Source organism: Hippichthys cyanospilos, chromosome 19 (assembly GCF_059441005.1).
Source record: "Hippichthys cyanospilos isolate Australia breed blue-spotted pipefish chromosome 19, RoL_Hcya_1.0, whole genome shotgun sequence".
Classification (NCBI taxonomy): Eukaryota; Metazoa; Chordata; class Actinopteri; order Syngnathiformes; family Syngnathidae; genus Hippichthys; species Hippichthys cyanospilos.
Genome location: NC_142387.1, coordinates 6,171,442 through 6,187,210, shown reverse-complemented (window position 1 = coordinate 6,187,210; position 15,769 = coordinate 6,171,442). Strand labels below are relative to the sequence as shown.

The 15,769-nt window shown below is 39.1% G+C and overlaps 1 protein-coding gene across 1 annotated transcript; it reads right to left on the bottom strand.

Annotated features, from left to right (window-relative positions):
* Nucleotides 1-1,938: 1,938 nt before the first annotated feature.
* Nucleotides 1,939-14,626, bottom strand: slc22a17 (solute carrier family 22 member 17). The gene is made up of 10 exons (XM_088402371.1): nt 13,966-14,626; nt 11,895-12,418; nt 9,766-9,869; nt 8,776-8,930; nt 8,526-8,691; nt 6,498-6,622; nt 6,297-6,402; nt 5,997-6,220; nt 4,761-4,872; nt 1,939-3,448 (listed from the first exon to the last, which is right to left on the bottom strand). The coding sequence occupies exons 2-10, from the start codon at nt 12,366-12,368 to the stop codon at nt 3,172-3,174; spliced, it is 1,743 nt and encodes a 580-aa protein (XP_088258497.1). The 5' UTR covers nt 12,369-12,418; nt 13,966-14,626; the 3' UTR covers nt 1,939-3,171.
* Between the last annotated feature and the right edge of the window lie 1,143 nt (nt 14,627-15,769).

Sequence of the window (15,769 nt, the reverse complement as noted above, 5' to 3'; positions counted from 1 at the left end):
TACAAGTTGACCATGGTGTCACGACACCTTAGTGAGCAGCAGCATGCACAGACAGGTTTTCATGAAATGAAAACACCGTATTTTATTTACAAATGAATTGTGATCAATTCATTGTATTCATAATCTAATTTTAATCTCTACGCTTTCTGTATGATGATTAGATATGTTTTTATATGTATATCAGGCTTCTTGTGCTTAAGTTGCGGAAGTTTGGAAAACAAAGGTCAATAAGACCCTGAAGTGGACAGTGATTGGCTGTCATTGTGTTTGGCATAACCTGATAGGCTCCCTATGTGGGAGGAAGGGCAGAAAGAATATGTGAACACGGAAGAGCATGTGAGAGTTGGTGGTCCAATGACTGGTACTTGATGAAAACGTTATCAAAGTCTGGGCATTTTCTTTCTAAGACGGAGCTTACTTATCACAAAAGCTACTGAAGTTTAGCCTACCACATAAATGCAAAACACCCAGTTGTGACCCCTTGGTTGCTATGTATGTCTTTTAATCTGCCGCAAAACTTGAACATTGAAGATAAAATTTAACGAAAAAAAAAACTGTTTTTCCACAGAGAACGATTACATTTAATAAATTCAACTTTTTTATCTCTCAACAGCATAAATTTTATTCTATAGACTGAAATGTAAGTGTGCAGTCAATAACTGGCAGGTGCCGAGGGGTGTAAGGGTACTCTGTGCATATAAAAACGGCAGAAAAATCGCAACCATCAAATAGTTCTCCGAAGTTTGGGTGAAGTCCAAGCGTGACCACCATGTAGCTCCGCCCCTGTCCTTGATAGCCAACAACACTATTAAGCCCAACTGGTGAGCATGTATAACACACTATCTACAGTAGAATCTTACTGGAACTTACACGTGGCATCAAAATGGTGACGTGTAGTTTTGCCTGGTTATCTTTTCCTTCCCTGTGCAAGTCACCTTTCACAGGCTTCCACACCTTCGTGTTAAGAATGTCCCTCTCGCCTTGCAGCAAATGTTTCATGACCAGGGTGGGACATTCCGGCCCTTGTTGCTATTTATCCTTCCACATGTCTTACACTCATCACACATTTTGGCTTTTGCTTAAGCAAATGATTTGAGAGTTTCTAAATCTTTATGTGCCTTCCTCAACACGATTGTGTGCCTAAACATGTTGGTAACGTAGCAAGAGATTATAGGCTGTTTGTTGCCAAGTTGTTTTTCTTCACTTATTTCCTTAGTTCTGCACCTGGGCGGCTGGTAGAAGAGCACACTCCCATCGGTTGAATAAGTAGAAGATCACTGGAATACGCAATGAGCAATTCCTTATGTGTCTTGATTGCTAGTACATCACAGAGTACTGTAAATGTAGAGTGCACACCTCCAACATAAAAATGTTCTTAATGCTTTTGTTCCGTTTCATCTTTCCTCCGGTAGTGATTTGCTGTTGGCTTCAGAGGCTCAAATTTCACAGTGAGATTCCTGAACAGATTAGAAGGCTTAAAGAAGAGTTCATATTGTGAAAGGGTAAGGCTTCAGCGATTTTAAAATTACACACAAAAAAAGGTAAATGGGCACTGGGTTTATTTTCTAACTTATTCACTGCCATTGATGAATATAGACATCAAATATTCATTTTAAACTATAGATAGATAGATAGATAGATAGATAGATAGATAGATAGATAGATAGATAGATAGATAGATAGATAGATAGATAGATAGATAGATAGATAGATAGATGTAACGTGTTGTGTTCATGGACTCTTTATTTGGCAGTTGGGACAACCATAAAATAATAAAATACCATGCAGCTTTGACACAGATAGAATGCAATACGTTGCACAAGTTGTACGTTCCACCCCACTCATTCGACAAACCGCGTGCAATGATTGCCAGAGTCTTTTTTTATCTTTCATAAGTGGTCTAGTTTTTTTTTTTGAATTCCAACATGAGACAAAGAATGTTGACGCAACCAGTTTTATTGGACGTGAAATCAGGTTACAGAGTTAACTGGGTCATCATTGAACAATCAGTGTTTTCAGACACAGTATTATCAGAATCAAGAGGAAGTACTAAAATGTCAAGAAAGTGTTGATTACTCTCTATGATCCCTTTAATGAGGCATCCCCGGCTTCTGTGCACTAAGTGAGACGAGTGAGCCCACTAGCAAACACTGACTGCAGTCACTACATTCAACATGAGCCAGAAACAGTCAGAGGAAGAGAATAACACAAAGTTCGGAGGGCCCTTCATTAGCTGCTGCGGAGCTTCATCATGGGGCCCGGTCTACAGCATCCACAAGACATTCAGCATTAGGTTTCTATTAGTAACCGTGTGCGTGTCTACTCCACTTTTATTCATACAAGTCTATGCTGAGATTTTGCATCTCAAGAGGTAATGTTAAGCTTCTGAGGGACAAAAGCATAAAAAAAAGGCCAGTCAAGTGCTTCCACACATGCAGGTAGGAATGTTGCGACATTTTACCTCCATGCCTAAATCATAACTTCTCAAGAGAAAATGTACTGCTCAGGCTAGTTGGGGTAATAATAACAGCTTACATAAGATAGAAATACTCTGGCTCCAGGCCAGATTTACACTTTTAATTGGATTCCTAATACTGATTGCGCAGTGCAGTACAACATGAATCGGGAGACTCTCCTTTAGCTTTTGCGTATCAAAGTGTACACCGTGTATTCTGCGAGGTGTACCGTAGTGTGCAATTTTCAGAAACACTTCAAAATAAACTACATTTCAAGAATTGTATTTACAGCAAACAACATGTATTAGAGTGTAACAAGATACATGTGAGAACAGAGCTCTACGTCAGCTGGGGGAAGTGTCAGCTCACTTTTAAATGAGGGCTGAGAACAAGTGTTGGCAACGACAACAACAAAACATGACACATGCCAGAGGCTGCGGTGTTGCTCGGGAGCATCCCACCGAGAGGGGGCCGTGTATGCCGATCATTAGCAGATTAAAAGAACGATTTCCTTGTGTGTCTAAATAGAGACCGGAGGAAGCTGAGCCAAAAAAAAGTAGTGTTAAGGTAGATTTCGATCTGTGGATCATCACCATGAGTTAAAAATCTTTACAGCCCTTTTGTCTCCACTCCCCTTCCTCCGTTAATATAAATGAATGTACCGTAAGAGTTCCAGTGGAATCGCGCACGCTCCCTCCTACTCCTACGGGGTTGTTTAAGTCTCCGGGTTGGGCGTGGCCAGCAGCGGCACGTTGTCCCGCCGCCTCCTGCCCAGCGGGGGGCGCCTGTATTGCTCCCCGTCGGCCAGAGTCTGAGGCAGCGGCTTCCTCTTGCTCTCTGGTAGCAGCAGGATGGACAACACGGCCAGCAGGGCCAGAGAGGAATAGACCACGTGGTGCAGGAAGTAGCCGTAGTGGTTCCTCAGGTCCATGAGTGGCGAGCTGAGGCGCCCCACGCAACCCAGTGCCAGCACAGCGCCCACGCCCGTCCCTCTGTGGACACACGCTCTCGGCTTTTAATCAAAGGGCTTGCTTCCCTTCTTTTACTGCTCCGAGGCATATGCTTTACAATTAAAAAGAAGGAAAAAAAACTCCCCCGGTACACTGCCGAACAACCATGGATTAACAGAGAAGCCCCACATATTAGCAGTTTAGCATTTTCAAAGCAAAAAACTATTGTTGCTCTGGCGCCATCTTTTGGCTTCACTGTGCTAAAAAGCTGTGATTTGTGATGAGTGTGTTCCTGAAGACATAAATCGTGTTTTGCCGCGCCATCTTGTAGTAGCTTGCTCTCGAGGAACGACAGTACTTTTTGGTGAAATCCCTTGAGGAACATAATTTAGACTGAAGATTGATTTGCAACAATCTTGTAGCATTTTGCTGCCAAAGAACTAAAGTACTATATATTGACATAAGTAGACGTTTCATTTAAACAAAAGCAGTGATTTGTCGCCTTTTAGCTATAATGATTATAGGCACTTGGGAAAGGTATCTAACGTTGGTATTGGCACTATTTTTGAGGCATTCCCTGTCCCCTTTGCAATTTATACTAAAATAAAGATGATCTCAGCTCAATTTACTTGTGAATACACTTCTAATATGGGAACTCTAATTCATAGATGACTGCAAATTTTAACTGTACCTTGTGCAGACCCAAAGTTTGGATATACCTCATTCTATGCTTTTTCTTTCTTGTCACGAATACAGTATTTACATTTTAAATTCTCACCAAAGGCATCAAAACCATGAATGAACATGTGCAAAAAAGGGAAATCGCTGAAAACAACTTTTTCATTCTTGTTTCTTCAAAATAACAATTCGATGCTCAAATTACTGATACTCTTGGTATTTTATGGATGAGCTTCAAGTGGTATTCACCTGAAATGGTTTTCACTACACTTCATAATAATAATGTAATCAATAGTAATAATTAATTAACTAAATAATAATTTAAATTGATAAAAAATTATAATAATTAAATTAATAATTTAATAATGGTAATTAATGATTAAATTAATGGTAATTTAATCAGTGGAATTTCTTTATCAGTTGTGTTGTGCATAAGTCATATTAATACACAGCCAGACTATTAAAATTCAAATTATAGGAAGAACCTTGAATCAGCTAACCAAAGAAAAAACTGAAGGAAAAAATGAGAGGCCATCATCACTTAAGCATATTGAATGAGAAGGTGTGTCCAATTTTTTGTAGTTAAAAAAGAAAAAAAAATTCAAACCACTCATGTGACATTGGTCAATATACTGCCATGCACCTGAAGATCTTCAGTTCATCAAAAGCGTCTTACCTGATGACGGTGGGCATGATCTCAGCAGTGAAGAGAATGCAGAGGGAAGCGGTGGCCTGCGAGGAGAAGAGACCCATCACAGAAAATACTGTGATGGCTGTCTCACTGAGATCTGAAGGAAGAAAGATATCATAATATCATAATACTGCATTTGCTAATTACAATTGGGCCTAACAAGAAGATGACTCCAACATTTTTCTATGATGCTTGTCTGATTGTTGTCATATCTCAAAAGAATTTGTTTTTTCTCCTCTTTGGCCTCCCACAGCACAATGTAGTTGAGTACTTGATCAGTAAAGCTGAAGTATATTGATCAATTGCTAGAACGCTCTCAGTGTCATATGATGCAACAAGAATAGTGTGATATTACCATTACACAAAAGTGCTAGGAGTCTTCCTTTCAGCAATGCCTTGGTTGACTGCTTTATCATACCATGGCATTAAAATAATTAACATCCTCATACCTAAGACATTTCCCACGGTATAAACGCAGGTCCAACCAGGTTATAACATTCCAAATGTGAGTGCAGTAGCCTGATTTGAACTGTGCCTGGGCGATAATTTGCTTTTATTTATGTGGTATATTTTGTGCCACAAGAGGGAGGTAGAAGCTCAGATGATGATGTCAATTTAGCAGACTGTGTTATCTAACATTTTTGTAAGAGGTAGGGTAGGGCATTTAAGAAAACTCATCTCCATGGTGTGACAAAATTTGAAGACATTTATTATTACTAGGGACGTATCAAAATGAAAATGTCTGGCTGAAATAGAAAACCGAAGATGAGAAACGCTTGGCCGAAAACAGAGGCAGCCAATAGACTTCGGGAACAGAGTAAATGATTGATGAAAACAAAACGGCATAATACTGCCTTTGAATATTATTTTTGTCCAGCATTACTGTTAAGAGGAATAATTTTAATGTGCTCCAGTTTTTGTGTGCTAATTGGTATAATACCGTATATAACAAAGACAGTATTCTGTATTTTGATTCACTGACATACCAACCAACTAGAATGGAGGACAGAAACCTACTTATTTGATTAGGACCATTTGATTAAAATATCAAATTAAATTAATGCCCATCATTCTTCTTGATATATGACAGCTTTTATAGATTTATTGGAAGCCCACTTCATTTCAACATTTATGGTTATTCATGTTTAATTGCAATGAGAGACTTCTTTTGTCTGAGTTTGAACCGGCATTCCGGAAGTAAAGAAAAATATTCCCACTTACACTTCATGAGCCCCAGGAGGATCAAGGAGGCCAATCCCGTCATGGTCATGGAGAGGAGAAGTATACCGCGGCGACCGCATCTGTCCACAGTTGCCCACAGCAACACCCAGGCTCCGCCCCCCGCGCACACAGACAGAAGGTACGTCCAATAGAAGCTGGGCGCCGTGCCTCGGACATCGCCTCGGAAAGAGCTGTAGCAGTGGCTGATGCCGTGGGAGATGAATCTAAAGGGAGCGTTCAGACACTTTGGGATTGTGATGATTTCCCAACAGAAAATAGGATAAGAAGAGGGTGACTCACGAGGTGAAGCCGAGCACACAAATGTTCTTCCAGATGTTCCTACTGTGGAAGAGCTCTGGGAAGGATAGTTGGGGACGCGAGGAGGAGGTCGGCTCAGAATCAAGCTCTGGTGCCGACAAACAAAAATGAGCGATTTTAGTAACTGCAGAGGCTGTATTGATGATTATGTAACATTTTGTATCAATAGTTTGCACGTGGCACCTGTGAAGCTCTCGTCATCCCTCACATCTCTGTTTGAGTTTCTCCTCTCACTGAAAGCGTTCATATCTCCATGTCGCTCAGAAAGCAGGAGCCAGCGAGGAGACTCTGGAAAAACTCCAGGAATGCTGCAGGCGAAGTGACACGTAAGTACAGCTGACCTTTACTCGGCATCATATTATTGTGGCTGTTTTGGCCTTTCGGTGCGGAAAATAACCACCGTAGCTCATGCTTAATGTAATAATCCGTCTTTGTTCCCACCACAACTGCTTGTTAATCTCTTTTTATTACATTTTTAATTTTGTTGTGAAACAGGAATGGAGGGTTCACTTGTAACAGAGGTCTTAAGCGATTATGTACCCTTGACAAAGTTGCTTTAATACATACTGACATGAGCTAAAGAGCTCAGTGTGCTGAGGGAGTTAGAATCAATATAACCCCCCAAAAAAAGCCTGTCAGATGCAATTGAGACACTTTATCGAATGCCAATCGAGATTCAGACTACAGTCCCTGCATCGTTCTGGCTGTAATAAACACATGTTCCGGCTAATAAATATTCATAAAACCTGTTGACATACACAATTAGTTTTTTGGTTTTTTTTAAACATTGCTTGTATGTTATGGGTCCCAATTTGCAAGTTAAAGTTAAAGTTAAATGCTCATTGTTGTTTTTCAGTACAAGAGTTTTAGCTGGCTTGCATCTAATTAACGTATATACAATAAAAACTTCATTTGTAAACATTTTTGTAAATCAATTTTTGTTACAATGCTTTTTGAAATTTAATTTGCAAAACACGGGTCAAAATGATATTGCTGTTTCTGGGCAGGGGTGGGGGATGGGGCTCACAAGATTTAATAGTTAGCATGGTTACACACGCAAACATTTTTTTGAAACGTTTGGATAATTACACAGGACCGCAGGTCAAATTGACCAAGGATGATTTCTTGAATGGTTTTCCATATTAAAAGCTGAGTTTTTGACACTAATAAACAGAAAGAAATAAACACACCTCTGGGTCATATTGACCCATAGGCATATCGATGTTTCTGAGAAACGAACACAATACTCTGGTTGTTAAATGAAATAATGAATTTTGATTACACACATTTGTTTTTAAATATGATTTACATAAAGAAACTGCTTGCTGATAAGAGTATTTTGAGATGTGTTTCCTGCAAGGTGGTCACTCTTTCAAGTAACCAATGGATGCACAGCAAATTGACAAGCTTTTTCTGACTGGCTCTTGGAAAAAAAACGCAAGACAGAAGTTTTTTTAATTCCCTAATTAAAGGCGTTTTTTTAGTGAATTCAAGTTCAGAATTATTTTGTTATACTTGTAATGTATGTGACAGAGGAAATTTAGACAAATGTGAAGAAAATACCCCTAAAAAAACACAACAAATGTGATTCTTTGCACTAATAAGAGGGTAATTGAAAAATATTTCACTGAAATAAGGTTAAAAACCATTGCCACAATTGAGCATGTTGATAATACAAATACAGTACTGTATTAGGGTGTCCCAATCACATTTTTTTTTAACCTAAGTCAGAAGCAAATGTTTTGAGAATCTGCCGGGCTTTTGAAACAACGAGGAGGTGGTCACATAACTTCTTGTGTAGACACAGAAATAATGATGAGAATTAAACTCATACTATGGTTCCAAGAGACGCCGAAAGACAACATTTTCTACCATGGATGAAAGTTGGCCATCTAACACTATGAAATGAGCTATATTGGCTGTGATTTTCTTGTCTTTTTTACGATCCTTGGGCATTTTAAATTTGTTCTAGATAGTTTGTTTCAGTGTTGGTTGGCTGAGTGTATTAAACTTGGAGTGTAGCGCTGAGTGTTTGAGTGACATTTGTTTTTCATTGGGCATATTAAACCCGTTGTATTAGAAGCAGCTCTTTCATTTCTGCCATGTGAAATGGTCATTTTGCACACTTTGTAAGTCGCCTCTGAACTATCTCGATTCACTACACAAAAATATTTAAACACTGCAGACATGATCAAAAGTTCTCTCTCATACCCGAAGCTGAGGAAGAGCGTTAGCGGGGCAGCACCAGCTCCCAGAAGACCTCTCCAGGACTGACAGCCGAGGGCCACTGCCAGCAGCAGGAGCTCCCCAGAAACGGTCATCAGTCCCGCCAATACAGTAACTATAAGCCTCAGTGAAGGCTCGCACAACTCAAGGCCTGTGAGTGCAACCAAAGACTTATTAGCTCAAAATGAAATTTTCTAGTCTGTTATAGCGTTCGTTTCGGTTCTGAAAAACCTACGAGAAACATAGAGGGTGAGGTAGACACCGGCGCTTGCAGCCGCCAGACAGAAGCGCATGACGATGAAGATGGAAGGGTACGGGGAGACGCACACCAAAACGCCAAACACTACCGACAGAGTGAGTGACGTCAGCAAGGTTTTGGAGCGGCCAATCCTGTCAAAAAAAAAAAAGGACAGGCGTTTGCTTATGTTTGAATCATAGTGTATACTGTCTCCCCAAAAGATTATATGCAATAACCTTATAATCCGGTGTGCCTTATATATGGAAAAAGTTTTAAAATATGTCATTGATTGAGGGTGCACCTTATAATCCAGTGTGCCTTATAGTGCGGAAAATATGGTACCTAAGACATAAATGTACTCAATCATATTTTAAACGTTCTTTTCTTATCTTTGTGGCTTTTTTTTACCTATTGTTGAGGTACATCCTATACAATCGTGAATGATAGATAAAAAATAAATAATCAGAAACCAGGTGATTCACTATGCATACTCCCGATTCTATTTGTATTACTGTCCATAGGTTAATGAAATAAAATGCTACAATCATATTTAATGAATTATAATTAAAATGTTATCTTGTACTCATACGAAAAAAGTAAACGTGTGATAAGAGGAGAATATATTTTCATTTGAAACTTGAAATTTGTCATAAATATGAATATGTTATGAATATATCATGGCTTGTATGTTTCCATTGTCTTAATATTTATCAGTGACAACGCATTAGTCATTTGCTCTCCTTAACAAATGTGCTCAGTCATCTGGTGCTTTAATGGAAGCTTTTACAGTCATGATGAGTAATACTGACCTTCCCCTGTAGGCAGACCATAACCAAACATTAGTACACATACAATTTAATCCCAATATTTTTAGCTGTGCCAAAAAAATGGTTTGGGGTTACCTTTTTTTATAACATCACTCAAGTATCAAAATATTTGCAATACTGTATGTTCTTGATCTTGCAAGTGTGAATTTGTGTGTGTCACCTGTCAGCAGCAAAACCGAGGCCAAGACAACCAGTCAGAACCCCCAGGATGAAGCACACCTCCTCTACGGGGACCAGCCAATAACGATCACACACCAGATCCCACTGCACAAAGATGAACAATTCATTTACTTAATCCCAGGCATTTTTAGACCCTTCTTGGGACTAGCACTTCAAAATTTTGGTAAAAATTACTTGGGTATCGAATGTCTGTAACAGTACATCTTTGGGATTGAATGAGTTAAATGTCATTTCATTTGCCATTTAGCTTTCATAACATAGAATGTTTTCTAGCAGAAATGCATTCACTTAACACATAAACAAAATACTGTACTCTGTAAGGTCATATTAAGCTGTCTACCAAAAAAATAAATAAAAAATTGGGTTGGATAAACGCTTTTATTGTTTTGCAAAATCATCATCTCTGTGGGGGAGGTAATAAAAACATGACTTTTAATCACATTTCAGCAAACTACTGATTTTCATTAACTGGGCTGTTAATGTTGCAGTCTGCAGAACGCTGAAAGCAAAATGATTTTTAATGATCTAGAGAGAGCAGCAAACAGCGGGACCAGAGTTGCAGATGAAAAGCTGTTGTCTAATTGGAGCCCGAGTGCAGAAACATAAAAGCTTGTCAAATAATCTCAGCGATCCTGTTGCTCATTTACAGGCTCAAAACAATACATATTTGGCCATGTAACTTCTTAAGGTGAATGCAGGTTGGAAAAAGATCAGCAAGAAGTTGAAAAACTCCACAAACCAGTTTTACATTTGTGCTTCAACAGAAAACAAATACCTGTATGAGCTGTCTCAGACTGGACAGGTTTAAATAGAAACAGTCACTCCCTAATTCTGTGCCTAACATAACATGAATGTGGAACTGCAGCAGGCCAAACACAAATAAAAAAGCAGTGAGCTTTCATGTGAGGAGGCCAAAGGTCCAATGGTAAAATGCAAAAATACTTGCAGGAAATTGACATTTTGCCAGCATTTCTGCATAATTGCAATTGAATATTGGTAGTACTGCAAAATTGTACATTTCAATTGTACTAGTGTTTGTGAAAAATGTGTATGTTACATCAAATATACATTTTGTAATGTATCATGTTTTTTTTTTGGTTGTTTGTTTTTTTTTTTCTGCTATATTACTCCTAGAGAATGAATGAGATGTTATCCATATCGATTATAATGGTCAAGAAGGCCAACAATGAATATTTGAAGCAGAAAGCGAAAACATTGGCATCAAAATTAAAAAAAAAAAAAAAGACACTACATGTGCTCAGGTAACGGCTAATCAATCACGCCTCGCCCGTTTCTGCATTTGGTCACGTGACATTCGTAAGCTGAGCCATAATTGTTTGAGACCTGATTTCATGTGACATCATAATCAGCCGACGACAAGTGGCAAAATTAATTTTTAAAGGTATTCATTTGTGCACAAAATGTAAAGAGTTTAGGAAATCAACTCCATTGAAGCCTTTCTGTGCTCAACAAAATATTAACTTTTGAGTGCTGAAAAAAGCTAAATAAGTAAAGTATCCCTTTAATATTATACGAGAAGACAAGCACAGACTTTTGAATGATGTAATGGAATACCTTGACCTTGTCCTTTCAGACCAACGTCTTTTTAGTCCAAAGGGACCACAGAGCCAAAGGTAATGAAATTGCCTCCAGATGTCCCTGACTTGTCACATTCAGGAGTAAAGGATGAATGGAGGGTTATCTATGACATAATGACTGTGGGCCACAGCTGTCACGGAGACAGATGAAGGCCCGGACAAAATGTCTGGCTTGGGGATTTCATTTTCGGTTTGCCTGACCAGTCAAGCAAAGAAACGAAAGGTGAGAAGGAAACTGAGCGTAAGAGAAGCCTCCCGCCCCAGGATCAACCTGTGATAGTGATTAAATATTAAAACGCTCGTAGGCGTCACACACAAATCAAATCGCTGATGTTTCACCTTGCAGGTGGACTGTCTCATGATCAGACTCTCAGAGACCCTTATCCCTCTCAAAATGATTACGGTATATGCAGCTATTTATCTCCTCAGCAAGAAAAATCCAAATTCCCTCGAGAAGCACGCGGCGCTTCAATAACGACGAAGCAATAAGTGTACCGTTTTGAATCTTTACCTCAGTTACAATGTTATTCTTCAGCCCTTCCGTGATGTTATAGTCCCAGCCGGCCTGGCAGTCCACCACTTCTGACTGGCTCCCGTTGGCATACTGCTTACACTGGGAAAGCTCTCCGCTGCCACTAGGCCTTAAGCCCTTCTCCCATGGCAGGGAGTCATTCAGCACCTCGGGCGATGGCGCCGGTCCGGGCAGGTGGCAGTGATGCGGCGAGGAGAGGGTGATGAGGGAGTCGGAGGAAAGCAGGAAGGCCAGGAAGAGATTTGGAAGGATGGACAAAACGATCAGGACCCTTTGCTTCTTCCGACCCAGAGCCATGACCATCACCTCCCCCGTGGGAGGCAGCGAGGGAGGGACCGGGAGGGAGGAGGAGGATGGGGCGGGGGACGAGGGCACAGGGGAGGTGGGGAGAGACGGGGGAGGAGCGGGACATGGCGAAGGGGAAACAAGAGGAGGGGAGTCTGGCGATGTCATGATGGCGGGATTGACAGCGGAGGTGCAAGAGGTAGAGATGTAGCAAAGACCTATGAGAGGAAGAGAAGTAACCACATTTTAATTAACCACTTCGGTATGATGACATCACTATAACAGCATCCTACCAAGTAAAATATCATATTTCTATATGCTTCTGAGACCCAGCCTATTCATTTGTGTCCGATGTAGTGAACATTTGCTTTTGTTCTACATCTTTTGACTCATCCTGACCTTTCTGATGATGTCTTTTCTTTGAGTGGGACACAATTAACTTGGCTGTCTTGCTGAGACAAAAGAGACAAGAGAGAGAGACAACCAAAAATGAAGTGGTTGGGTCTCAGGAGGATATTTACATTTCACTCTGTTGTCCGCTGCCAAGTTAGCTTTGCAAACTTTCCCTGGAAAAATAAAGGTTAACTATAAAACTAAACATTTGCATTGTGCTCTAGTATCTTTGGCCCGTTTGCTAATTTCAGGTAATTACTTAAAAAGGTAAGATGTAAAAATATTGGTGTAGGAAATGGTCAAAGAAGTACTGATTTGATTGGTCTACTCAAGTAAAACTAAAGAAAAGCACTGACTGAAATGTAATTAAGTACAAAATAAAATGACTGAATGAGACATTCAAACTATGAAAAATTAATGGGTGGGGATCACTAAGTCTAGATTTCTTCCCACTCCCTTTTGACCATGGAAAATTGTGCTTTAATGTTTTGCTTATTTTTATTTACGTATTTATTGGTTGTTTTTTCAAATATTGCTCTTGTATTATTTGAGTTATTTCAGTAGTTTTTTTTCATTTCTCCTCATGTTCAAGTAAATACATTTAAATAAACAAAAACACATTCATAAAGATGAAATTTTACTGTCAAATGAAAAAATACACCCAAAATACAGTAGTAGTAGGGATAGTTTTATGATATTATTTATTTTTAAATCATGTTACATGTCATATGTTGTCCTTTTTTTTAGACTAAACCTAGTTGGTATTAACTCGATTTTATGCCTTGCAGATAGAGTATGTGGTCAAAACTGTGTAAGTGGTGAGTCGTCACAAAAATGCTTGATGACAACAGACACACACTTTCTATGTATATGTATTTATATGATTTACACTGTGTTATTAGTGTATTTCTGGATGTTAGAAAATAAAATCCCCACTAGAACATATTAACCAATTAAAAGAAAAATTTTGTTTCTGGATCACAAGTAGATAACAAAAGTAATAGGTGTTAAATTAAATAATTATTCAAGTAGAGACTCCTAAAATGTATTCAAGTAACTATTGTAATTGTACTTCATTACTTTCCAGCATTGCATGGCAGTCTCCCTTGTTGATGCACATGCTTCTCCTTAGGGTGCAGCCAGTGTTGCCCTGCACAGGAAACCTTGCAAAGTGGAATCCCACTGGGTTATATAAGAGTTGTTTTTTTTTTGTTTTGTTTTTTTTCACGAGGGGTGGAAAACGTGAAGGGAATGTAAGCCACAGAGGCAGGAAGCGCACAACTGTGAGACACACACCTGCCCCAGCACAACACTGCGGTCAAAAACACACACGATGATTGCTTAGCAGTCAAATACGCACTTGTTTACTTACCCTCTTTTTTTAGGATGTTGTTATTTATGCGCTGCGTTGTTTCCTCCGAACGTCCCGAACATTGCTGAGTGCGAGACGAGCCTGCTCAGAGTACTTCCACCGCAGTCAACGCATATTCGCGTTGACGCCGCTCTGCTTTGTGCGCGAGTCCAGTGTGAAACATTTCGATAGAATAACAACAGTAAGAAGAAGAAAAAAAGATGAACACGATGACCCACAAAGGGCACGCTAGTTGTGTTTTAGCTAACACTGGCAGCTGCTGTAATGGTGATGATGAAGCTTGTCGGGCGACAGGCAGTCGGAGCCCGACGCTCCTCCTCTATTCCCTGTTTTTTTTTTTTTTTCTTTTTTTTTTAAATAAACGTTATACCGTTCTATTTTGGTCTTCCAGTGTGAAATAAAAAGACGGTCAATAGCGACGAACTACCACAGACAACATTTGAGAAAAAATTGTGTCGTCATCCAGCCGGTTGCGGACAAAGAGCTTCTGGAGAATTGCACTGAGACGAAGCTTGTGTGAGCCTCCGCCGGCGGCTTGGATTTCGGCAAACTTCGGCTGCAGTCGTCAAAATGTCGACGACGTCTCCTGTTTGGTCTCCAGCGCAGACATTACCTATAGAAAGCAGAACAAATCATTTCATGCTACAGGCATCGTCTATCAAATGCAGAGAAATCATTTCATACGCGCAGAAGATAGCAAGCTAGCAAGATAGCTAGCTAGATAAGTAGCTTGCTAGCTAGCTAGATGATCAAGACGATGATGATGAATATAGATAGATAGATAGATAGATAGATAGATAGATAGATAGATAGATAGATAGATAGATAGATAGATAGATAGATAGATAGATAGATAGATAGATAGATCACATATTATATTTATTATTCATTAATCATTTTAAATACAGTTTTCTGTTTTTAATACCTGTTTATGCGAAAGACGCATGAATTACTCAACAAGGGCACGTTGTTATTTTTTGTGCAAATAATTGAGATTTTACGGCAGGAACAAAAAATGTACAATTAATTTATGTAGTAAATCAGCACTGATTATTTGAGGTTATTTGAACAGAAAATCTGAATCAGTTTTAGCATGTCCAATTAAACTAAAAAAACAAGAGACATTTTAAAAAAAAGAATCTATTTCAGTCAGGATATTTCTTTCATATGCTTTTTCACAAACAGCTACTTCATCATTTTAAAATTAATACTGTACAAACACTAGTTTGCCACATCGTGGCGCCATACAGTTTTGGGGGGTTTATTCTAAGGGCTTTCCACACTCCGTGTAGACTAGCTGAACTTTTTTTTTTTTTTTTAACTCAGGAAGCAACAATGTAATGACTTCTGTTTTCAGCATGAGCCACAATTTACTGTGAGATTGCATTTGTATTTTTTATTAGTACTATCTGTCATTTAAGACTGCAAGCTCTGCATTGAAATATTCCTTATCATTCGTCTGATTTAGAGAGGCAAAATAGTGTTTAAACTGATGTAGACTAATTTCTATCTTTGAAGGATAAAATTTACACCTATATCAATTAATTGTGCTTTTCTGTAACAATTCAATGTACACTAAGTGTGCCAAAATCACACATCTGAACAACATAGTAAAAACCAAACCACACAAGTAAAGACAGATAGTTGATCATCAGCTTTACAGTTTTTCTCCAATGGTTCAGCTAATTTCCTGAAACACAAACAGCATTCTCGCATTAACATAACAAAAGCTCTAAATCACATTGCAATTTGTTCACAACAGAATGTCATTTCTCGTTGCAGTTATCAAATTGCAAATGGTTAT